Source organism: Typopeltis vanoorti, chromosome 25, assembly GCF_054136105.1.
Source record: "Typopeltis vanoorti isolate ZY-2024b chromosome 25, IOZ_Tvanoo_1.0, whole genome shotgun sequence".
Taxonomy (NCBI): domain Eukaryota; kingdom Metazoa; phylum Arthropoda; class Arachnida; order Uropygi; family Thelyphonidae; genus Typopeltis; species Typopeltis vanoorti.
In genome coordinates this window covers 28,149,351-28,175,759 of record NC_143573.1, presented here as the reverse complement: position 1 = coordinate 28,175,759, position 26,409 = coordinate 28,149,351, and the positions used below count along the sequence as shown (strand labels likewise).

The 26,409-nt window shown below is 36.4% G+C and overlaps 1 protein-coding gene across 1 annotated transcript in view; it reads left to right on the top strand.

The window, feature by feature from the left end:
* Nucleotides 1-26,409, top strand: part of LOC150092621 (protein lap4-like) — a 737,075-nt gene that overhangs the window by 245,945 nt on the left and 464,721 nt on the right. The window contains exons 13-15 of the mRNA XM_090414245.1: nucleotides 867-954; nucleotides 1,160-1,428; nucleotides 21,664-21,804. Of these exons, the coding sequence (XP_090270371.1) occupies nucleotides 867-954; nucleotides 1,160-1,428; nucleotides 21,664-21,804 (498 nt within the window). The remainder of the gene's footprint in view (nucleotides 1-866; nucleotides 955-1,159; nucleotides 1,429-21,663; nucleotides 21,805-26,409) is intronic.

Below are 26,409 nucleotides of genomic sequence, written 5' to 3'. Positions count from 1 at the left end.
AGCGAAGAAACACACCAGCATAGTCTTGAACGTCAAATGTGACGTGTGCTTTTTTTGCATCTGACGAACTCAGGAGGGGGGGGGGGGTTCCACTGCATGCTCTGGCATTTTGTTTTGGGATTGTACTGGAAGCACCAGGTTTTGTCACCCATAATTACTCCCAGAAACGGGCTTATTTGCAGAAAGATCAGTTGCAACTTGAAGCTGTTGCTGCTTCTATTTGTCCGTCAAGATCCAAGACACAGACTTTGTAGAAATCTTTCGCATACCTAATTCTTCAGTTAAAATTACCCCGACTGTTTCTTGATTCATTTGCAATTCATCAACCATTGATTGGACACTTAATTGTCTGTCAGACCATACCAAATGTCGCACTTTATTCACATTTGCGTTTGTCATTTTTGTTTTTGGCTGCCCCTATCTGGGGTCATCATTCACATTTTCTTGTCCACATTTGAATCTATTATGCCACTCAAAGACACTTGACTTTTTCAGAGCATCCACACCATATGCCACTTTCAACAGCTCAACAAAAGTTTACATGCAGATCTCTATTATTTTTGCAATAGCCAACTAGCAAACGGCTCTATTGGCTTGAGGTTTATGCAGGCATTAGTTAAAATGTGTACAAAGGCTATTACTCACATGATTCCAACTAAATCACCACACGGGCAACACTACATGACCGTTCTGGGAATTACACATATACACACGAGGTGTGACAATTTATATATATATATATATATATATATATATATATATATAAATAAAATGCAGTAATTTTCTCTTCCCATTATAAATACTGGCATTAGAAAAAAATACTGTGCTTTATTTGATATTATTACTATTTCATGTTTTACTTTCAGAAAGAAAATGGTGGTATAGAATGCTTTCGTCCTCAGAGATCAAGCATTACATCTTTATCAATGGAAATTACTCCTATGCTGTGTAAAGGTAAATTAACTAATCATCTGAAATTGCTAGTAATGATGAATGGCATATAATATTCATTTTGAGCTCAGTCTATGAAATAAACTCAATATAAGATTAAATTTCAAATACACAAGACAATAATTTATCCATTGTTGTCTTGTGTATCTCTTTTTTCAACTATAATTTTTGCTTTGTATTTTGATTTGATTTATAATTCTTGTTTTAGAAAGTGAACAACCACAAAGCAATATTTTGGTATCAAGAGTCAAAGAAAATGAGGAAACAAATGATTTGTTATTAACCTCAAAATGCAATCATGAGCAGAAACCAGTAATTGATGAAACAGCAGTGCCAGTTTCTAAAAAGCCACTGCAATCAGATGCAAGGCCTTTGGAGATAAAGGACAACACAGACTGCACTGATCATCAAACATTAAATGAAGTTGAAGATGATTCTTCAGAAGATGAAGATTCTGAAGATGAAACATTACAAAGGGTAATATTTTTTTATAGATTTTGAGTTAGAAATAGAATCTGTATTTAACTTACATTATAAGTATTTCATGTCAACTTTCCTGATGATTGATTTTTCAAGATTTTCTAGTTTTTTCATAAAGACCATTGAAATTGCATTTGCAATAAAACTTTTGAAATTGTTATCACTGGAAATCGGCTTTCTGCCATGGTATACTAAGTTCACCATGATAGCCCACAGCTTGCCTGTTAATATCTGCTGATTTACTGAATCCTTTTTGCTATCCAATGCAATTCAGACATTACTAAGTGTACTTTTAATATATTTCTACTGCTACTACTTTATTTTTGAAAATTAAATAACATAAGATGCAGTGGTTTTAAAATAGTGTATAATCTTCATAATACTGCTAATTCATTTAATGCTATAATTATACAAATTATATATGCTTTTTGCTCTTAAATGCTTTTATTGAAATAAATATTGAATTTTGACTTTATTGAATGTACAATCATATGAGAGTCTCCGTAGCTCATTCGATATAGGTGAAGCCCTTGGGTTTGAAAAACCTGGTTTCGATGTGATGCGAGGAACATTTATGAAAGGCGAGTTAGCTGGTCTCATACAGAAATAGGTTTTTTTGTCCCCCCCAGACAGGCAAACTAGCCTTCTACACACACACACACACACACACACACACACACACATGGATTACAGTCATGAATATTGCCCTTAAGGGATGCAGCACAGGAATAATGAACCAGTTGCATTAATTCGTCATAAGCCTCATTGGGGGGGGGGGGCTTCACCAGTGCTGAGGGATGGATGGGAAGGATAGGATAGGACAATGCCATTTGACCAACGCTAAGTAGCAGACTTCCTCGGTAAAACACTTTGCAGGAGATTGTAAAACTATAGCATATACTGATTAACCTTTTTCTGGAATTTGCATAAATTTCATTAGTGAAATTTTATTCTAACATTATTCATTTGTTGAGAGAAACATAGTTAACACATAAATTCATTGAAAGACAGAACAATGAAATTCAATGAGAAAAATAACAATGAAATAGGATATTTCTTGACAGGATCATTACCATTGCTAACAAATAAAGCCAAATTTCTGAAAGCCAGAATCTCTCCACTTTGTTTTACATTTCTTTCACAAATGAGAAACCACAAGGCCTAAAGCAAATAAATGTCATGTGTGGGCAATGATCAAGAACATAGTAATCTGTTGATATTCTCTTCAAAGATCTGGAGGATTTAGTCATTCAGGAATACATCATAGTAAAAACCATTCTATTCAGACAAAATGGAATGAAAGATGAATGGAATTGGCAACTGTGAAAGAACATTAGGCAACTGTTGCTCATGTTATGGTAAATTTAACAGAAATATCAATAGAAGAGACATAATGTGGGCACTGACCATCTTAGTGTCTGAAGAGAATCTGTGGGAGAGGAGTTTGTTAATCAGCTGCCTACCTTCTCCTAAACAACATCAAGAATTTTTAGAGCGGTTTTAGGTACATCTTCCCAAATTTGGGAGCAGTATTCCAAGACATTACTTTTTTTGTGGTTTGGGGAAGGGGGAGCAAATGAAAAGTAATGAATTGTGCAAAAAAGGATGCCAAGTTTTAGAAACCAAGGATGCTGTAGAAGTGATGTATTTGTGTTAAGAAAGGCTAAGAATATCTCTGAAATGAGAGTTCTGATCGTGACTGTTGAGATGAGCATAATGTTTTTTGTTAGAAAAAAGCAAAACTGTGTTTTTGAAGCATCTTGAAGGTGAATAAGTTCTTACATACCTGTTGAAAGATTCTTAATAATAATATATCAGTGTCTCTATGGAGTTAAGACCCATCACAGGAGATTCACACTAACTGTTATTTACACACACCACTCTTCAAGCAAAGAACCTAGACTACATGCACACACAAAACTTCCAGGCAGTAACCCCTTGTTCTCTCACTACTCCTCATGTATTGAAAAATTTCTTTTGTCAATCTTATAGAATCCTTTAGTATCATATAAGTTTCTATCATATCACCCTACCCTCTCATCTGCCTGTCAACTAAATTTTGCAACCCACACACCTTCAATCTATCATCATAGGGAGCATTCCACAGACCTGTGACCAGCTTATAATATATTTTGTCCCTTGCCTTTATCATACCAGACAACATCCTTAATAATATCCGTCCTTCTGCTATATTTCCTCTGTCTTCTCTGAAAATACATGGCCCTTCCATTCTTTCCCTGTAACTATGTCATTCTCTGTTGATCGGGTATCACTGATACCTATAATATTTGGCCAAGTCGAGCCGGCCTATGCAAAAAAACCATCATCATCATCAAATTCCTGGATTCTACCCTCAAGGGGGGGGGGGTACAGGATATGATAGTACAACATGAAAAATTTACATCATTACTAACTTCCTATCTACAATTTTCCTCCAGATCAGTCTGTTACTTGTCAAGACTCCAACATTATCAGATCTTATATTTCTATCATCTAAGGCACATTGTGCCTTATCAATCCACGTATATCTTGGTCTTCCTCTGGGTCGTTTTCCTGCCAACCTGGCAGAGAACACTTGTTTTGCTAATCTTTCCTTGCCCATTCTGTTTAAGTGACCATACCACCCGAGATTAGCTTTGCTAATGCATTCCTGGATGCTGACAATGTCAAGTTCTTTGCTAATATCCCCATTTTTATATGGTATTGCCATTGATGATATCTGTTCACGCCTCTAATCTTTCTCAGAACTCTCATATCTGTGGTCTCTAGTCTTTGGACAAGTGTTTTACTTCTGAACCAGCTCTCAGATCTATAAGTTAAAACTGGTTTAAACACTGTCTTGTATAAAGCTAATTTAGTGTTCCGACTAATTTCTCTCTTATTCCATATGAATTTATTCATTTGATTTCCTACCATACCAGCTTTGTTGATTCTGTTGTCTATTTCCATATTTAATTTACTATCTTCACTAAAAATTGTGCTTAAGAAGCAGAAATGTTTTACTTGTTCCACAGGTTCTCTGTTCACAACACTGTTGACATTTTCAACTATTCTGCCTATTTTCATTGTCTTTGTCTTTTTATTGCTGACCTTCATACCATATCTGTTACAACAGTTATTCAATTTAATCAGGGAATCTTGCAAACTTGTAGCGGATTTATTTAGAAGTATAACATCGTCCGCATAAAGCAAAGAGCTGACATTAACATCTCCAATTTTGATATCATGTTTAATACCACTTTCCTTCATAATGTGATCCATATAGATAATGAATAACAGAAGGGATAATGTACATCTTGTCTCACACCAGATTTAACATTAAACCATCCTCCTGTACTTCCTTCAATTCTAACTGCTGACTTAAAACTCAAATAGAGACTAACTATTGCTTGATATAATACCCCAGTGACACCATATAACTGTAGCGTATTTAATAGCTTCTGTCTTGGCACCTTGCCATATGCCTTTTCCAGATCGACAAAACTTAAATACAGATCTTTGTTATGTTCCTATGATTTTTCAGCTATCTGTCGTAAAATGAAGATCTGATTTTGACAGCCTCTATTTGGCCTGAATCCAGCTTGTTCTTCACCAAGCTTTTCTTCCTCAATTCTTCTCAACCGTTTCTCAAGTATATTTGCATAAACCTTACCTGGAACACTCAGTAGGGAAATACCTCTGTAATTCTCACATTCAGTTTTATTTCCCTTTTTTATACATGGGTACTATGAGAGCTCTATTCCAATCATCGAGAATTCGTCCCTCTGTCCAGGCCATCTGAATTATGCAGTGCAGCCACTGTAAGACTTTTACGATACTTCAGCATTTCAGGACGAATATAATCTACTTCTGCTGCCTTTCCACATTTCAAGCCTTTGATGGCTTTTTCTACTTCAAGTATGGATATGTATTCCTGACTGTATGCCTTTAGAGTTTTTTTAGCAATTTTTCAATGTAATTACTCCATACTTCAAGGATATCTTTTTCTCCTGTTTTCATGTCACCTTTATCATCTCTAACTCCTTTTACAGCACTCTTTCCTCCATTCCTAAGCGTCTTCAACAACCTCCAGAATATTTTGCCACCTTCTTGATATTTATTTTCTGTGTTCTTGCCAAAGTCCTCCCATGACTTTTGTTTAGCTAGTTTTACACAGTGTTTTGCTTTCTTACATTTGTCTCTGTATTCTCTAAGAGCACAAGCTGACTTATTTGACAGGAACTTTTGATATGCTTTCTTCTTTTCTTTCACTGCCTCTTTAACTTCCTGTGTCCACCATGGAGTTCTGATTTTTCTATCCTTGAAGACAATCTCACCACATGCCTCTCTGGCTGAATCAATCAGGGTTTTCTTCAAGGCTTGCCACTGACTCTCCAAGGTTTTGTTCCTGTTCTCAAACTCTTTAATTTTTTTTCAATAATCTTTGTGTATTTTAGTCTACAGTTCACATTTGAGAGCTGCTCAACTTTTATTCACTTTAAAACTTTCTTAGATGTTATTCTTTTCACTATGAAATTCAATTTTATCCTGCTCAAGACTAAATAGTGATCACTTCCAATTTCAAATCCTCTGTACACTCTGGTGTCCTGCACCAGGGAGAAAACATCACTATCAATAATAGCGTAGTCAATGAGACTTTTTTTATTCCTTGCCTCTTCTCTCCATGTGAATTTGTGCACATTTTATGTTGGAGCATGGTGTTAGTAATAACCAGTCCATGTCCCGAGCAGAAATCCAACAGGTATTTGCCATTATTATTATCTTTGCTCTTTTCTCCAAATTTTCCCAAAATATTTTTGTATATCTGACAATCATTTCCTACTTTGCTATTTGGCTCTCCAACAAGGACCAACTTTTCATTTTTCATTGTGTTAGTTGCTTTCTCTAAAGCCTCAAAAAATTCCTCCACTTCTACCTTAGTAGAACCTTGTATGGGGCCATAGGTGCAAATAAGTCTCATTTTCCAGTTCCCCATTCTGATATTTGCCCACATCACTCTACTTGAGACTGCTTGCCATTCAAGAAGATTAGCCTCATATTTAGTGTTGAATACTATGGCTACTTCTTCTTTTCCTTGATTGTCATTGCCTGAATATAACATTTTGTATTTATTGCTTAAATCTCACCAGTTCTTTTTGAGCAATAAATACAATAGATATTCAAAGTATATTTAGTAATTAAGTAATATTTTTAAGATTCATACTAAGAAATTATGCATCATTCTCAGTTCCATGCATATCATTTTATTCATCATTTTTTATTTTCAGACCTTTTTATGCTAGTGCTCAAAATATTGTTAATGCATTAACTTATTCCCCAATGAGTTGCAGACAAATGAAAGCTTTCAGAGTTCTGATTGGTGTATTCAGAATCATCTGTTAATGACATCAATTGATAGAGTTAACAAAGTCTAGTGATTGGCAAATCGTTTACCTTTGTTAAAAAGCCTGTTCGCGGAGACAAGGTACTGGCAGTTTCTCCTTGGCAACCGTGGGTCTCTCAACTTGTTACCTCCTGTGTATGAGACGACCCCCAATTTTTGGTAAAAAAATTTTAGAAGAAAAGTATCGTCTTATACACGGAAAAATATGTTACTTTTTTAAATCAGCTATATATTGGGAGGCTTTCATACTGTATGGTGTTTGGATACCAGCTGAGTACAATATGGTGTTTGGATAATAAAAAACAGGTATTAGTTCAGAGCATATCTCTTCAGTACAGTTGGTTAGATATCATTACAGCTAGATGCTTTTTTGGTATCATGATTCTCAATAAGGTCATAATGGTTTTTTAAATTGGGAGAATGATATATAATAACATAAGGAAGACTTAAGACACAGAAGTGAATTAAAATTATGCATCCTCTGGGAAGGAATATCCGATTGTATAAAATCACATCACCTTAGTGATAGAGAGAATCATGCAGATCATAGTTTGGACGTTTAAGATTGACTATGGTTGTTGTGGAAGTATGGAATTTGGTGAAAAACAGATCAGATTTGGATGTTTGTAGGTGATGGTGCTCATCATTTAAGTGTGTTTATAGTACAAATGGTGAATTGAATATTGTAAGTTCAAATTTTTTTACTTGGTTGTACTATTAATTTAAAGATGCCAAGAAATTATATTCTTGATTTAACCCATTATCCAAGTGTAAGCAAACAAAGTTTGCACATGAACTTCATGACTGGGCTACTTGTATCTAAATGCTGATGATTTTGTATCAGTTGCTTTAGTATCCCATAATGTAAAGCATCCCCCTTTTTTGAAAGTGTATAATTCTATGCATTATAAGAACAGCCACTATACAGGCCTTTTTCAGTCTTTATTGAGGTATGTTAAAGTGCAGGGGATACTTCTTGAAAAACTCTGAGTGATCTACAAGATCCCTCTAAATTTCACTGAATGACCCTAAAGGAGATCTACTAAACTCATCACTCTCAACTTGAATCACTCTAGGACAGGAAACTGAACAGGGGACCTCCAATCAGGCATATGCCTGCCACTGATCAGAGCCTCTCTTCTCCCTAGGAAACAAGAAAACCCAAAGCCAAACATAATAAATGTCATCAGTGGCAGCCAGACCCCCAAAGAGATACCAAGGTTGAAGTAATGCAAAAGCCATATACTTCTTGCAAAGAAGTCAACAGACACCCCCATGGGCAAGATGCATTGTGCCACCTAACAAGTCACGTGTTTCTAGCCGATATAAATTGGAAGAATGTGAATGGCCCCAAGTCAGTGCAACTGTGTCTGGGTGAAACTGCTGCAAGAAGGGAAGTGACAGAGTTTGAAAGAGCAAATTTTTGATAGATTGGGACATCCCAGATCAACAATTAGTGACCATACTATGGAAGTTCAGGGAGTCAGTTGTAAGTGTTACCCTCAGTGGATAACCCATCACACTCACCGAATGTGACCATAGGGTGCTATTAAGAATATGTAAAAACCACCATTTGCCAGCCAACACATTCAGAACCGAGACTCACAACATGGGTTTCTATGGCAGGACTGCAAAATGCACACCCCACATACCCGAACCAACATACAGTGTCATCTTCAAAGGTGCAAAGAGCATGTACAGTGGGTCATTGAAGCTTGGAAAGCTCTGTTGCACAGCGACAAATCACGCTACACCCTCTACCGAGAAAATGGACAGGTGCAGGTGTGGCAGATGCCTGGTGAACATCTCTTACCAGATTGTGTAATCCCTACTATGAAATTCAGAGGTGGCATTGTATGGTCCTGTTTTTTCTGGTCTTACCTTGCACATCTGTTTGTGGTGCCACGACCATTGAATTCTTAGAGGTATGTGAACATTCTGAACAGTGCAATGCTTCCTGTTTTTTGGCATTTCTATGGAACAGATCATTGTCTCTTTGAGTGAGATAATGCACTACGTCATAAGGCTGCTGCTGTAACTGCATGGTTTGTGGACATGAACGTCACCACACTTGACTGGCCTCCACAGAGCCTTTATCTCAACCTTATTGAACATCTGTGGTAATAACTGGAGAGTAAGGTGAGGTAAAGGAACATCCACTCCACAACAGTCCAGGACCTCATTACATGCATACATACATACAGGAAGAAATGTCCAAAATTCCCATTGATTGCTATTGTATGTTTGTGGAATATATGTCTCGTAGGCTTGCTGCAGTTATTACAGCGAAAGGAGATCCTATATCTTATTAAGGTGAGCACCATGGCTGTTTGTTCTTCTCACTGTGGTGTCCATTGACTTCTTTCCAAGCTGTGTATTTACCATATACAAGTTGCGAAAAGGTGTATTGCCTTATTATTATATAACTCTGGATCAGAGATGGATTAAGTTTTTTTTTGCTTGGTTATATTATAAATGAAAGATGCCAAGAAATTATATTCTTGTTTTAATCCTTTATCCAAATGTAAGCAAACAAAATTTACATGTATATGGAGGCTAATGAATTCACGTTACCTGCCTTAGTTTCTCATCATGCAGAGTATTTTTTATTTTTTTGAAGTGTATAAGTGGAAATGTAGTTTAATGTAAGAAGTGTAATAAGACGATACATCCTTTCACGACTTGTATATGGGATATATGACTTCGGCATTACTTCAATCTTGGTATCTCTTCTAGGTCTGACTCCCATTGATGAAACCTCAATAAAGGTTAAAACCAGTCTGCATAATGGCATATTAAACCAAAAATATAATTTCTTGACATTTTTAATTTGAATATTGTAAAAGTTTTTTTTAAGTTAAAAAAATTGTTTTTTTTTATGTTTAGTAAGATTTTTTATTCTAACTGCAGTGACACTATCTGTTTGGATTTACTGACTGTGATGTATATCAGAAGTATATCAGAGGTGAAAAGAAAAAGAGCAAGGGAACATACTGTGGGAGGAGGTGCTTTCAGGCATATTGCTCATAAAGAACATCCATTCTCCTTACCATAATGTGGTTTCAATAGTGTCTCACATATACCATTACATGTCCTCCTTCCAAAGGTGATCTGGCAATGAGATTACACCAGGTGATACAGAAGCTACCTAAATGCGTTAATTAGGTTTGGTCCTATACACTATTTGGCGGCCAGCCTGTGGAACTGCTTTAGCTGCGCTCTTCAAGGTTAGGAGGTTCTCGATCTCCACAATATGTGCGTGATACTCCCTTGAAGGGTATCATTCACACTACATATTGAAACCACTGCTCTGAATCCTAAACATGGCAACAGCTGCTTCAGGCCTTTAATAGGCAGGGGTGGCATTGGGCCATCTATCACTTACTGGGCCAATGGACCAGTAAGTGATAGATGGCCCTTACTGGGCTAGGAAGATATGCTTTGACAGTGAGAATACTCACTGATGGTACCAAGAACCCCTTTTGGGGAAACAGGTCATGTCTTGAGAAGACAAAGTTGACTGGAGAGGCTGTATTATATTGTGTGTCACCAATTGTAGCACCCCAAGATATATATATATATATATATATATATATGATGTAAACAAAAGGTGTCTATTGGTTTTTCCAATTTAAAAAGTGATGTATTCTATGGTGAGATAAGTAATGAAACTATACATTTGATTATAAGTTTAGCAGTCCATCAAATTTCCTGAAAATTAGAGATACTTTGATTAAGTAAAACTGACAATGGTTGAAATAAGAAAATCTTTTTTTTTTTTTAAGTCATATTTTAATTTTTGCTAATAAATTGACATTAATTCTAGATTCAGCTGTTAAATGGAATTAATCTCACAGAATTGATTAAGTGAAATAAATAAACATAAACAAATAAAAGTAGAGTAACTCAGCTACTCACGCAGCTTCTAGGTTGGCTGAGTTTGCTTTCCATCCAACAAGCTATGGGTTCAAACCAACATGAATGTTTGTTAAAATTTTTAGATGGTAGTTGATTCTCATAATGTGGTGTGAGAGACCTACATCCTTTTTATTAGAATCTGAAATGAAAGAGTTTAACATTTGGTCTGTGTCATGGAACTAAATGTGCTGTTATGTTAAATATGCTGTTAAGTCTTTCATGGATGGAGTTGACAAAAAGTATTCAAAATTATATACATAAAGTCATTGAGGAGATTGACTTTGCTGATGAGAAAACTTGCTCTGCATAAGGTGAGAATTAAAGGAGGAAAAAAAGTACTGTCTCATCTCATCTCATCTTCTTTATACCCTCTTTTACCTTGCGGTGTTGAGGGTCCATTGATCATCGGACCTCACTCCGTTTACAGGATAAGGTGGTCAGCCCTATGCCCTGGTGTATCCTGTGGCCTGTAGTGTTAAGTTCTCAAGGCCAGTTTGCCTGCTTTGCGGGATGAAAAACCCCAGAATAAACTGGGGAAAAAACTGCTGTCCACGCCCAAGACTGGCTAACTTGGTTATGGCTGAGGAAGATCCTTCAGTTCCTCACGTCACCAACGGGAATCGAACCTAGGACACTCCTTCCCCAGGCATATGGTTGCGAAGCGCATAGCCACTATAACCGCGCGGACAGTCCATGAGTACTGTAAAATGATATAATGAAATATATTTTATTATTTTATCATTAATAATTTTAAATGGTAATAGTGCAAATTGCGATCAAACGTCTCTACAGAGACGCTTGATCACAATCTGCACTATTACCTGAGACTGAACTGCGATGGATCCCTATTGCTAGCAGCTTGCTCCACTTTATTTCATAGAAGCTTAGTTGAATTGACATACGATGAGTGAGTTTGGTAAGTCACTCTCATTAATCCATGATCCTCTAGTAGTTGAAATTAAAAATAAAAATACATAAAAAATAAAAACTGCAAGCAAATTTATCCCCTCCCATATAAGGACAAGACAATAAGTAGTTGATACACCCATTGATTAAATCGACAGGTCTCAACGTAAACTGTTGACACTATTACACGCACAGACTATCAGAAGTCTCAATATCTTCCATAAGCAATGTCTTAACCTGTGATTTCTTTGCTATTCATGAGTGAAGGGGGACAGAATTGTGCAATTTGATGCTATCAAACGCAGTGCTATTTCCTTGAAAGAAATATATCCCTTTATCTCTCCTTACTTGATCATACCAAGACCTTCAAACAGGGTCAGATTTCTCTTCTGATTTATGCTTCTATCTTTTCCAAAAACATCTCAACCGCAGCTTCTTTAGCCTCCAAAATCTAGGTGCACTTTCCTGCTCTAGTACTGTATATATATAAAATTCAAGGCAGTTTGTTAAATAAAGATGTAGTGAATGGATGTACAGAAATGAAGTAGTAGATTTACCCGATGGATTGTAATTTTATTATTCCACCTATAGATGCTGCTACAGGTCATGTTTGTATGAAGACCTTGAAACTTAATATAAGTAGAAATCATCTGAGACCATTGAATAAAAACTAAGGTTATATATTGAACTGTAAGGCAGGTGATTATGATAGACTGAAAGGCAACTTGAAGGAGTTCCTTAGTTTGAAGAACTACATGGTTGAGAAATTAGCAGCGTGTAGGAAGTAACCGAAGGATGTGTAATGGAAGCTATAGCTGATATATCCCTAGATTCAAGAGAATAAATTGTATGGGTTTATAAATTTCTGTCTGAAGGCTATCTTCTGATGAAGATTGCCTTCAGACAGAAATGTTCAGTTGGTGTTTGAAAAAATCAGTATTAGACTATATCCACAGTCAGGAGGATAAATCAAGTGGTTTGATCATTAAGTGGGAGTTGAAAAAGTTGTGGAGACTATAAAAGAAAGATGATCAGCAACCTCACAAATGATATGAAGCACAGGCAAGATGAATGACTTCTATGGTAAAAAAGGCAAAAGCTAGCCTTGCAGACCAAGGAAAATCCCAGATGTATATACAGGGTGGTTTAAAATTCCATGTACAAACTTTGAGGGGAGGTAGAGAAAATCAAAATCATCCATATTCACATAGGATAGGAAAGCATGACCAGAAATGCCACCGGAAGGTACTAACAGGAACACAAATATACAGAAATAACACAAGACAGTAAATAGTATAAAAAAACTTTATTAGGCATAACTGAACAGTTCAATAGTAGTTGGATACATAATATGGCGTTAATAATTGGAGTTTTTTATATAGAAATTATATAGAAAGGATATTATCTTAATAGTAATCCTACCATACAGATGATCTCTGTTCAACAATTATTTTAAATTTATTTCCGAGTGTACCTATATATTTATTTATTTGTGCAAGGGTTCACTCCGATTGGTGCCCTTAACTCTTTCTTTCAGAATCCAAATAATCACCGACTCAAGACGCAAATACAAAATAAACACATTTAATAAAACAAAAACAATATATATACACTTCAAACAATATTACATAACTGTAACTAACTACAGAATTAACTGGATCCAAGGCCTTTTTCATAAAATAAACTTACACTTAAGACTAGACTAAATACTTTGTTTGCAAAATCACAAAATGTTCATAGCCAGTTTCTTTCTCTGTCAAGGCCCTTTTTCGAAGATATATGACTACTCTTCATTTTCTCAGGATCCTTTTTCATCACTCATGTAGCACACATTAAATCTTCCTGAATCAATTCTGTCTCTTTTTAATAAAATAATAGTTAGATCCAGCATCTCCTTAATACAGATGAAACTTCCTAATCAGAGTTTTCTCAAACATTCCTTTAGAACGTTAATAGCAAATTCTTCTTTTATTCACTACTAATGCTTATTGACAGTCTTAACACTTTCATTTAAAAAAACCTTACAGTTGTACGATTTCCTTTTTGGAATCTCCTATAAATCTTCCAATTAGCGTTTCCTCCAATATTCCTTTTAAAACGCCTATAGCAATATTTCCGTTTTATTTATCAATACTTATTCCACTTTGTAACTTAATAGTTCCACGATTCCTTTTTTCGGAATATACTATTAATTTTCCTCCGACTGTCGCATAAAAAAAACTCAAGTTCCTCTGAATCTAAACATCTGCGGCCTGTGTTCTAAATTCCTTCCGAACACTATCTTGTTTATTTCTGTTACTTAGATACCGAATGCTTTCCTTGTCAGCTGTCAATCACGCATCAAATTGCTCGGCGAGCATGTGCACTCCATGAAAGTGGCAAGCGAGAAACTAGGTAAAATGGCTGGCGTTGTTTCCATTAGCGACAAGAAAATGTCTTCATAAAACACAAAACTTAATATTATAAACTACTATAAAATTTTTTAAAGTAATACAACTATTCAAAATCTGGTAAGTACATCAACTTTTTAACTGTTTTACATATCACTTTTGACATAACAATTTCCATAACGGGCACATCGCAAATGCCGACAATGCTTGTTATGAAAACAAAACTAATAAACATGCTAACATAAACAATATGTAAAAATATTCGGACTTTTAAATTATGATTATTTACAATGGTAAATGAGGTGCATGTCTGCTATCTCATGTTGTATACCTTACCCCAGTCCTGAAGATACTTTCAGGTGCAAGCTTTGTTTGCTCACATTTGGATAAAGGATTAAACTAAATTTATTATAGTCTAACCAAGTGAAAAATAAACTTCCAACATCTTTCTCTAAATCCAGAGTAATTTAATAAAAAGGTGGCACACCTTTTGGCAACTCCTGTAGGTAGAGATGACCTTGTTATTGCTTCTGCTTGGTATCTCCACGTCTGGGCCTGGCTCCCACTGAAGAGACCTCAATGAAGGTCGAAGCTAGTCTGGGTAGTTTCCCTCCCCTTAATGCATAACATTATACATATCTGCAAGGAGATGTGTTTTGCATTATGGGAGGTACTGAGATAGGAGTGATGTTAGCTTGCTCCACCTTTGCAACGAGTTGCCCGGTGTTGTACTACCTTACCCCATTCCAGAAGATACTTTCAGGCGCAAGCTTTGTTTGCTCACACTTGGATAAAGGATTAAACTAAATTTATTATAGTCTAACCAAGTGAAAAATAAACTTTCAACGATCATGGATGTTTGGATGCGAGATGAATTTCATCATTTGTGCGAGGCAATCATCCCACTTATTGGAAGCCTGGAGTGGCTTGACAAATTTGGTTCCTTATTTGGTCTATAGAATAAGGTTTCCAGGTTATTTAAAAAAAAAAGCTAAATATTAAAAATAGCTTACTCACATTGATGATGCATGCTAGGTTTTACACTCTGTCAAGAATCACATAAAAATAACACCATTCAAGTTATTCTGGTTCATTAACCAATGTTTGACCATAACTCAACACTACTACACTTTCGTCTCCACCTTTCAAAACTCTCCCCCTTCCCCCCAATATATATATATATACAGGGTGTTCGGGATAAATTTGACATATTTATAATTAATTATATTTTTCCGTAAGTTACATGTATTAACACACACTTCTCTTCATTTAAAAGTTTGGACCCTTCTTCATTCATATACAAGATGTCAGAAAGGATGGATAGCTGGAACCCACCTGAATCATGGAAGAGAATAACTTGTATCATGATGATTCGTGCCCGCCATCAAAATAAGGATATTACGACTGCTGCCCAATGCTCCCTGAATACAGTAAAAACAATCAGGCATGAACTAGAGACTTGCAATGGTGACTACGAGGATGTAGCAAGAAGAAAGATCCCTAGCAGATGATCTGATTGCGTTCGTACAGCAGAATTCCTCGCAAATCTGCAGGAACAGGTGTTGAAGAACCCTGGCATTGGAATTCGGGCTTTGTTCGTGGAGTTGCTAACTGTAGTCAAGCCCTGGATAACAAGGGTAGCCAATGGTAGGCCGTATGTATGGCAGCAGGATTCGGCCCCTTGCCACACCTCTGGGAAAAGTCAAAAATGGTTGTCTGAAAATTTCTACGACTTCACCAGTCCAAATGTTTGGCCTCCAAACTCCCCAGACCTTAACCCCATGGATTATTTTGTATGGGGCGCAGTTGAAAAAGACACCAATCGCACTTCCAGTAATACAAAAGCCCAGTTAATGGATAAAATTAAAACAGTTTTTGCGGCCCTTCCCAGGGAGACTGTAGCATCAGCTTGTTCGAGGTTCCGAAGCAGAATTGAAGCTGTGATCGATGCTAATGGTGGTTATTTTGAGTAAATCTTGTTGATAGTATTGTAATTAACTCTGCCTGTAATGTTTTTTTGTCAATTCATTAAATTTAATAGATACAAAGAAGATTTTCTTTTTCCTTACGAAACTGTCAAATTTATCCCGAACACCCTGTATATATATATATATATATATATTCACAGTTACATGCTGAGTTACGTAAGTAATGCGTTCTGTAAACATTTACGTAAGTCTAATTTGTAAATTACATACAAACAATAAAACGTTCAATGGCTACTCATACCGCTGTTTTACATTAATTTTTTTGCCATTAATCAGATATTTAAAAATATTTTCCATTTTTAATATTTTTCATTTTTAGGATGATTAAAAAAAATTCAATTATAAAAAAAATTTATCAGTTGTATTTGAATAATATACATACTATAAATATGAAAGTATGAAAAATACATAATATAAAAGAATATAAAAACAAACTGAAATATTCGCTTTTCAAATAAAAAATGTCTTGTGACGGCTAAGTTGGCTGTTCTAAGGATGCTGTTCTGCGGGAAGTTTTACCCCTTTCTATGTTGAAGACTGAGGGTAGTCGGGGTTGTCTGAGTTGTCATCTTGACTTTGTTGTGAATGGCATCTCACAAACATTTTCAACTTTTCTTCTAAAGTAATTGCAGACCTTTGTTTTTTAGATTTATTACCAGCGCATTCGGTTTTTCTTTTGCATTCCATTTTAAGGATTAAAAAAAAAAAAACTAGCAGCGATAACAAGTGATTGAGCTAACCGTGCGAGGCATCTACTACTGTACTGCAATAAGGCTGTCAAAGACGCACCTGCGCAAAACCACAAACTTGTCATATGCACTAGTAGATTTATTACATAACTGTGAATTTCCTTAAGTCACATGTTACGTAACTTGGGGTATAACTGTGTATACATACATACATACAGGGTGGCTCAAAATTCCACATACAGACTTTGAGGGGAGGTAGGGAACATCAAAATCAACCATATTCACATTGGAAAGAATGACCAGAAACGCCACCGGAAAGTACTAACAGGAACACAAAGATATAGAAATAACACGAGGCAATAAGTAGTGTAAAAAAGTTTATTAGGCATAACTGAACAGTTCAATAGTAGTTGGATACATAATAAGGTTTCACATCAGATGCTCAAAGTTACGACCGTTAGTAGTGATGCATGCCTGACACCGACGAACCATTGATTGCCGTACATTTTCAAAAATACCTGAAGTTTCCCGGATAATAGCAGCGGCGATGGTGATTGCCGCAGGGTCCATGCCAGAGGCAACAGGTGTTTCGTATACCATTGCTTTAAGGGTCCCCACAGAAAGAAATCAATGCTCAATAAATCAGGTGAGCATGGGGCCATGCGATGGGTCCACCATGCCCAATCCATCGAGCCTCAAAGGACCTGTCCAAATTCTGACACACAGAAATGCCAAAATGGGCTGGAGCCCTGTCATGTTGGAACCACATCTGCCGACACACAGTCATTGGAACATTGTTCAGTAAATCCGGCAGAACTTCTTCCAGAAAGGTCTGATACTTCTGGGAGTCCAGTTGGGGTGGTAACAGGTATGGGCCGACTAAACAGTCGGTGACGATACCTGCCCATATACATTAATGGCAAAGTGTTGTTGTGCAGCATGTGATTGCACGGCATGTGGGTTCTCAGGTGCCCACACATGAGCATTGCAGTGATTGAAGACTCCTTCTTAGGTAAATGAAGCTTCATCCGTGAACAAAACACAAGTTGGAAAATCCGGGTCTATGGCACTTTTCTGCAGAAACCACTGTGGAAATTCCACATGTCGAGGATAATCTTCAGCCATCAGTAACTGGATCCGTTGCAGATGAAATGGATGCAAGGACTCAGAGTGCAAATCACGCAATACACTGGATCGAGATTCCTATAACAGATGCAACGGCACGTGTGCTTGTCTGGATTATTGTCCGTCGCATGCAACACCTCTTCTTCCATGGCAGGATTTCGCGTTGATCATGGCTGTCCACTATCATGCCTGCGATCCCTGAATGATCCATAGCCACACAAATTCTGATTCAAATGCGCAAACATTTGGTGATTTAGTGCACATCTGTTTGGGTACTTTTTGCAATACATTCGTACAGCAGCTCGTCCATTACCGTCAGCTAATCCGTAAACAAGGTGCATATCTGCCATCTCAGCGTTCGTAAAATGTTCTTCGTATGACGTCGAAGAACATTTTAATGAGGAAGCCCAATTGCTCACCTGGAGCGCTGCCGAACAGCACCACCTATCATTTTCGGGTGGCGTTTCCGGTCATGCTTTCCTATGTTAATATGGTTGATTTTTTGATACCTCCCCTCAAAGTTTGTATGTGGAATTTTGAACCACCCTGTATATATATTAATAATAATAATAAACATTGCCACCCGCCTTGCATCTTGGGCTTGTAGAAGTAGCATGAGTTTTTAAAATATATAACATTCAAACCTCCTTCAAGCTTTACTAAAAATTAGCTATTTTATCTGCTTAGCAAAATATCCATTATCGTGTACATCATCCTGGCATCTGCAACTTTTGCAAATGAGTCTGTTTGGCCAAACTAAGAGCTGCCAGTAGTTTGAATGAACATTTAAAAAAACAAAAACAAAAAAAAAAAAACTCATTATCCACTTAATTATAGAGATGCAGACTTAAATCTGAAACTACTTTTGGAATCTGTCATGTCTCAACATTTTCCTGTTCTAAATGAATATGGGAGCTGCTTTGGTACTCTACCAGAAATCAGAAGACTTATTATGAGACCATCAGTACAGCAGTCAACATCTCTTTGCCTCTAGAGAATGCTAATTAGGCTTATAGAACCTGCAGCTTTTTTTGTGAATTTCACCCATGATAAGCTGCAAATATATTGTATATTCGAACTTAAGGGTTAAATAATCTGGAGACCTGATTCTAGAGACTAAACGCTGAGTTTTTTTTTTTTTTTTTTTTTTTTTAAACTGCTTCAAATCTCTGATTTCATCATTGGACTGAAATGATGAAATTTATCTACCACCTGATGACATTCAAAAACATATTCAAAATTATAGTTTATTGGTTGGAGAGCGGGAGAGCTATCCGGTTGACCAATTATGTTAGCACTATTGTGTGTTCCATGTATGTGTATTATTATCTCTCTCTGTCAATGAAAATATGTTGGTAACTGAGCCATCCTCACAGGCACAAGTATTTGTGAAGAAATTTGCATTCTGTTAACCATTGGCTTCATCAGGGTGGAAAAGTAAACAAGAATTTACACAGTTATGCAGCTATACAGTCTGTATAACTGCATTTGTAGTCAAGGAGAGATTGGTTAGGAATAGAAAGCATGATTGGGTTGATGAACAGTATTCTTTATGATGGTCAGTATGGATTCAAAAAAGGTAGGTCTTGTTTTAGCAATTTACTTGTAATTTATAATAAGGTAATGGATATGCTAGATAAGGGCAATTCATATACGGTGATATTCTTGGACTTTGCAAAAGTGTTTGATATTTTACCACATGATAAGTTGGTGTACAAGCTACAGAGTAGATGATGGGAATTGATAGTATATTGGTTAGATGAATTGGTGATTGGCTGTCTGAACGAGTGGCATGCCCCAGTGGTGTTAATTCCTTTCAGGAAGATTTGAATAGACTTTTTACTTGGACAAAAGAGTGGGGGTTGTAGTTTTAATATCAATAAGTGCGAGGTGTTGCATTTTGGAGTGCAGAAATATAAGGCTATGTACTATATTGATAGTACTGTACTGCAGAAAGTGGATGAGATTCAAGATCTGGGAGTGATAGTTGACAGTAGACCGAAGTTTAGAGGGCATATTACAAAGTGTCAAACACTACACATTGTAGTGCCATTATGATAAGAAATACACTGTTATGTAGGGAAAGGAGGTGGTTGTGCAGTTGTATAAAGCACTGGTCAGACGACACTTGGAAAATTATTGTGCTCAGATTTGGTCGCCTGGTTTCCATTGTTATGTGGAAACATCACAATGAACTAAGACAATATGAGGACTCTGGAATATTGGCTCTAGTAAAAGGTTGAAGGAAGAAATGAACAGGAGGAAAAGAGGTGATATAAAGATGTTTAACTTAGTAAGGGGATTTTATTGGATTAATCCAGAGAGAATTATAAAAAAAAAAATACTCCTTCCCCAGACATATGGTTGCAAAGCACAAAGCCACTAGGCTAACTGCGCAGACCAAATATAGAAATAGGTAATAGAATTAGTAAAGTTGGTAAGCTAGTTGAATAAATTTATATGGAATGAAAGAGTCATTCAGAGCACCAAGTTAGCATATACATGACACTATTCAAACTAGTTTTTACTTATGGATCTGAGAGTTAAATTAGAAATACAGTAAACCCTCGATTTAAAGGACTAATAGGGGCCAAGGGGTGTCCATTAAGTCGAAAGTCCTTTAAATCGTGAAGTTTTTGAAATAAAAATATCTGTAACATTATACTGGAATTTTATCAATATTAGCACTGTAATAACAAAAAAAAAATTATTTTACACACAATTTTCACACTTCTAGATAAGTTAATGTGAAGTTATTGTTCAATGTTGAGGCGCTTGGTTTAGGTAATCCTGCTTTGAAAAAACTATCAAGTTTTTTTGAACTTTTGAATTCTGCTTTTTTATAATTAACTCCCTAAAATTACGAAACTGCGTGTAATAAAATTGCCGCAGAAAGTCACGCCACGCGACAAAAGAACCAATTTCAGTGCAATTGTGTGAGCACGTCCTAATCATTCGCTGAACATATTTTTATGAGCGGTGACTCATTTATGTCAGCTAAATTACTAGTGTTTTTCCAACATATGAAGGCCTATTTGCCAAAATTTGTTAAAAAAAATAAACATGAAATTAATAACAAAAAAAACCCTGTTAATTTAATTATAAGCAAATCTTGGTTAAAAACATTTTAAAATTAACAGGGTGTTAATTACATACTGGAAATTTTGTCCATTAAATCTGAAGTCCATTAAATCGAGGTCCGTCTTGGATCTCCAGTCTTTGTTTGGATCTACCAAAACAAAGACTGGAGATCCAAGTATGAAAGTATGAGAAAAATTGAGTGAATGGCATCAGAATATTGAAAATGAAGATATCAGAAAAGAAATTGGTAATATTTAAGATTTTGTAAGCAGAGTTAATTAAGGTGGTATGGTAGGTCAGAATGAGAGATGAAAGATTGGAAAAACAAGTATTTGAAGCTAAAATTGACATGAAAAACTTCCAGATGGAGAATTCAGATATAGGCGAGTTGGTGCAGTTAGAAGTGCTTTAGAGAGATCGAAATGTAAGAGCCAATGAAATCAAAGACCATTGAAAAATAACAGTCTGATCAAGAAAGTTGTTAAGTCATGTAATATTGTGTTGGACTCTCACAATGTTTGATGCACTCTTGTGGATATACACAAAAAGGTTTTTTCTTAATTCTCTGAAATTTAGAATTGCAATTGCATTTTTTGATGTGTAGGAGTGCCACCCTTCCATATGGCGATTTTCCTGTTATTCATAGTCTTAGTTTTTAGTTAGAAACTATTATTTTGCTTTTTAATTGGGCACATCAAATTTTCCCTTTTTAACATTTAAATCTGAAATATGTCTTATTGTTTTCTTTTTAGGAGAGAGAGAAGCATGTCGGTTTTGCATCAGATACTGAAGATCAACCTCAAAGGCACAATAAACTTCATCGAAGAGATACACCTCACCACTTGAAAAACAAACGGATCAATCTTGTTACCTCAAAAGAAGATGAAGAACGGGTATGGATTTAAAATTTTTGTTTAAATTTTTTTGTTCATTTAAATCTTAATTTAAAATACATTTACTCTGTATTTTATATTTTTAAAATAAAATAAATGTGTTAAATTGTTAGCATTTGTTTTTCATTAATCGACTACTTGTTTCCCCCCCCCCCCCCACTACTACTATTAGCCATTACTGGCTAATAGTAGCAGTGCCCTCAATTAAAATCCAAGAATTTATACTTTGTTAATTTTTTTTTGCATTAAACAATATTTGAAACTATCTTTTTATACATATAAAAAGTTATTCTGCCATTATTATTTTTTACATCTAACATATTAATAAGGAAGGAACTGGATTTTATGCGGTTATTAAGGGATAACTATCTGCGACAGCATGTAATGGAAAATACTAGGGCTCAGAGAGTGCTTGACCTAGTAATAACATCTGAGGATTTGGCTGTAACAAATATGACCACATTGCCACCAATCGGTGAGAGTGATTATAGGGTCTTAACTTGGGAGGTGGCTAAAGGTGTAGAATTTTCAATTAAGACAGGGTACATGTGGAATTATCGGGCTGGAAAGTATGACAAGCTTAGGAGTTTGATTGGTTCAGTGCCATGGCATGCACAACTGCAAGGACTAGAAGTTGATAGTGCATGGGAGGTAGTTAAGAAGTGCTTGCATGAAGCAATGGCTGACTGTATACCTAGAGTCCGAATAATAAATCAAGTAGGGGTTAAATGGATGAATAACACCATTAAGCTTGAGTTGCAAAAAAAGAAACAACTATGGAGGGAAATTAAGGAGAAGGGTGACCGGCAGGCACATGAACGGTATAAAGCGCAGGCCAGAAGGGTGACGAGTGTGGTAAGAAAAGCAAAAAAGGATTACGAAAGAACATTGGCCATGCAGGCTAAAGAGAATCCTAAACAGTTTTTTAGATATGTAGCAAGTAAAAGGAAAAATGTACATGGCAGATTGATTTTAAAGAATGCCGATGGTAGGGAGGTAACTGAATCAGTTGAGATAGTGAGTGAGCACTTTGCAAAAGTATATCATCCAGGTGGTGACATTGCAGAAATGAATAAACCAGTAGATTATACGGGAATTGTGGTTAATGAAGTGGAGGTGAGTAGTCTATTGCATAACCTCAATGTCAATACATCTGTGGGATTGGATGGTATACCAGCTCGTGTTGTACGAGAAGCAGCTAAAGAATTGTCAGTACCCTTGACCATTTTGTTTAATTTGAGTCTCGGGTCTGGGTTAGTCCCGAGGGGGTGGAAAGAGGGGAAAATAGTTCCACTGCATAAAGGTAGTTCCAAGACTGCTGTTGTAAATTACCCACCGATTAGCATATCAGGAATCATTGTCAAGGTCTTAGAGAAATTAGTCAAGAAAAGAATACAGGATTGGATAGATGAAAATGGGATATTGTATGGGGGACAACATGGTTTTGTGAAGGGTAGATCATGCCTCAGTAACTTGCTCACGTTTTATAACACAGTGACAGCTGAACTGGATAGGGGTAATGGGTTTACAGTAATACTACTGGATCTTGCCAAGGCTCTGGATAGGATACCACATAGAACCCTAATCAGTAAACTGGAGCAGATGGGGATAGATATAGGGTCGGTGAGATGGATAGGAGGGTGGTTGACGGAGAGATATCAGAGAGTGGTTTACTCGGGAGTCGAGTCCACAAGACGGCCTGTGACTAGTGGTGTGCCACAAGGATCTGTTCTTGGACCAATGCTGTTTAATTTGTTCATAAACGATATAGGAAATGATCTGAGAGGAACAGTTCATTTGTTTGCGGATGATGCGAAGTTGGGTAGGGCAATAGTGAATGCAGATGACGTCAAAATTTTGCAGGATGATTTGGATAGATTGGAGGTCTGGGCTAAGGAGAATGGATGTCAGTTTAATGTGGCAAAATGTAAGGTTATGCATTTTGGGGTGAAAAGATTGGCGGCAGTTTACTGCATTGGTGGAACCCTGCTCCAGGAAATTGATGAGGCACGAGATTTAGGAGTGTTGGTAGATAAGGAATTGAAATTTAGGGGACACATTGCAAAAGTGACCAAAACAGCTCATCAAATCACTTGGTTGCTGAAGAATACGTTGACAAGCAGAGACAAGCAGGTTATTGTTCCTCTCTATCGAGCCTTGATAAGACCCCATCTAGACTACTGTGCTCAGATTTGGTCACCTAGGTTTCTTCTTGATGGGGAGGAGGTGGAGAGGATCCAGAGGTGAGTGACCAAGATGATAGCAGGTCTGTGGAATGAAGCGTATGAGAACAGGTTGTGGGTTGCAAAAATTGGTTGATAGGCGGAGGAGGGGAGATATGATTGAGACATTCAAATTACTGAAGGGTTTCTATAAAATTAATTCAGAAGATATTTTTGAGAACAGGGCTGGTTGTGGGAGGACTAGGGGACATCCATGGAAACTGGGCAAAAGTGTGGTTAGTAAAGGTGTTAGAGCTGGGTTCTTTACTTTTAGAGTAGTGAATGAGTGGAATGTGCTCCCTGAGTCTGTGGTGGATGCTGTGACAGTGAATGAGTTTAAGGCGAGGTATGATAGATACTGTATGAATGTCAAATAGTTGTGATGAATATGATTTGGGGCCTCCCTCGATGTGTCTAATGACTCCCTGGAGTTGCCCGTAATAGTAGTAATAATATATATGCATCCTTTTTTTAGTGAATCCTACTCATGAAAGGTCACAGAGCCTATAATAGAAGAAATGTGATTTTTAAGTTTCACATATTTTTAGAGAAACTATTCCTTCTTCTTATTCCTTCCCTCCTCTTTTACCTTGCAGTGCCGAGAATTTTTCTAGATTTAGCCACTACCATATTGAAGGTAAGGTGGTTAGCCCTATACCTCTTACGTCTGTAGATGCATGTGTTCACAGGCTGGTTTGCCTGTTTTAGGGGATGAAAAACCCAAGATTCCAGGTGAAAAAAGCCCCTACCTCCATATGAGACCAGCTAACTCACCTATAGTCGAAAGAAACCAGATACAGGAATCGAACCCAGGTTTTTCTGATCAAAGGGCTTCATCTATACTGACTGAGCTATGGAGGCTCTTTGGAGAAACTAGAGGAGAATAATTCCAAAGAATGGAATTAACGGAGATGAAAGAGATATTGTCACATTATTGCTTAATGAGAAATTGTGAAATGTGTTGCTGAGTGAAGTTTGGCATAATTGTTTCAATAAGATAGTCCATGAGCTAATTTATTTGCAGGCTCTTTGGAGAAACTAGAGGAGAATAATTTCAAAGAATGGAATTAATGGAGATGAAAGAGATATTGTCACACTATTGCTTAATGAGAAATTGTGAAATGTGTTGCTGAGTGAAGTCTGGCATAATTGTTTCAATAAGATAGTCCATGAGCTAATTTATTTGCAGGAACAAAGAAAGTTACAAGTATGGCTTACAAGAAAGAGACTGTGCTTGTTTAACACTGCCTGGCAGTAATATGTACAAAAGCTTGTGTTGGTTTCTGTCTTTTTGAGATTAGGCATGCATGGTTTTGATTAAAAAAAAAAAAAATCGGAAATAGTGACTTCGTGGGTTTAGTATGGCAGTTTCACACAGATAACGAACTCAGTGATCTTGATAACTGCACTGGATAGTCTATATCAAGCTATTGCTAATTACACGCTAAAAATATGGCCATTGTGTGAAGTACAAAATTTCTTCTTTTTTCAGTTACACTTTACAGATGATCAGTGTGAATTGAAAGATCACAGTATTTGATCAGAACGAAAATCAGGAATGTCCAAATTAATTCCTATATTGAAATTATTCTAAATAGTTAGTATAAATTTATTATTAAATAACTATGATTTCATTTACTCAGTATTTATTTTAATAAACTTTTTTGTGCTGTCAGAAACACTATTCTGTAATATACAGGTATTGCAACATGAGAGAATACAGAGAATTAAGCTCCAGCTGCTCCTTATTTTTGTAACATTTTACCTACCTGAACGGTTTAAATGCAAACATTAATTACAATAACCAAAAAAATATTTACAACCTAACATTATATAACTAAAACAAGGCCAGCTGCTTAAATTTCTTAACTTCTACTGATTTGAGTATTCTAACCCTGATTTGTGTATGTTCTTAAATATATCTTAATCCTCTTCAAATAGTAAACTTATTATTTAATGTCACAAAACCAGACCTAATATTTACAGTTCTTGTAATTATATAATCACATTAATTGTAATTATATAAACGGTGCTTAAGGATCAAAGCTGTATAACTGGGAGGAGATCTCCATGTAGCCTTTTAAGAAATGCAGATAACCAACTAGGGCTTCTGATCTAATGATCAATCCTCACCTTCTCGTCATGCACCCTATTAGGTATCTACCCAGATACTGAACAAACAAGGATGAGCTGGCAATTTGAAATTTAGCCAATCAAATTGTAGTCTTATTAGCTTAAATCACATCTCAGAATGATGGTGCCACATGATGAATTTCATGCTAGCTGGGGCATTGCCCAGATAAACAAGGCCCCTGTTGTTTTTCTCAGGTAACCAGGGCAAACAGTGAAAAGTTGGCTACTGGAGAAAAAAAAAACCCAGAAC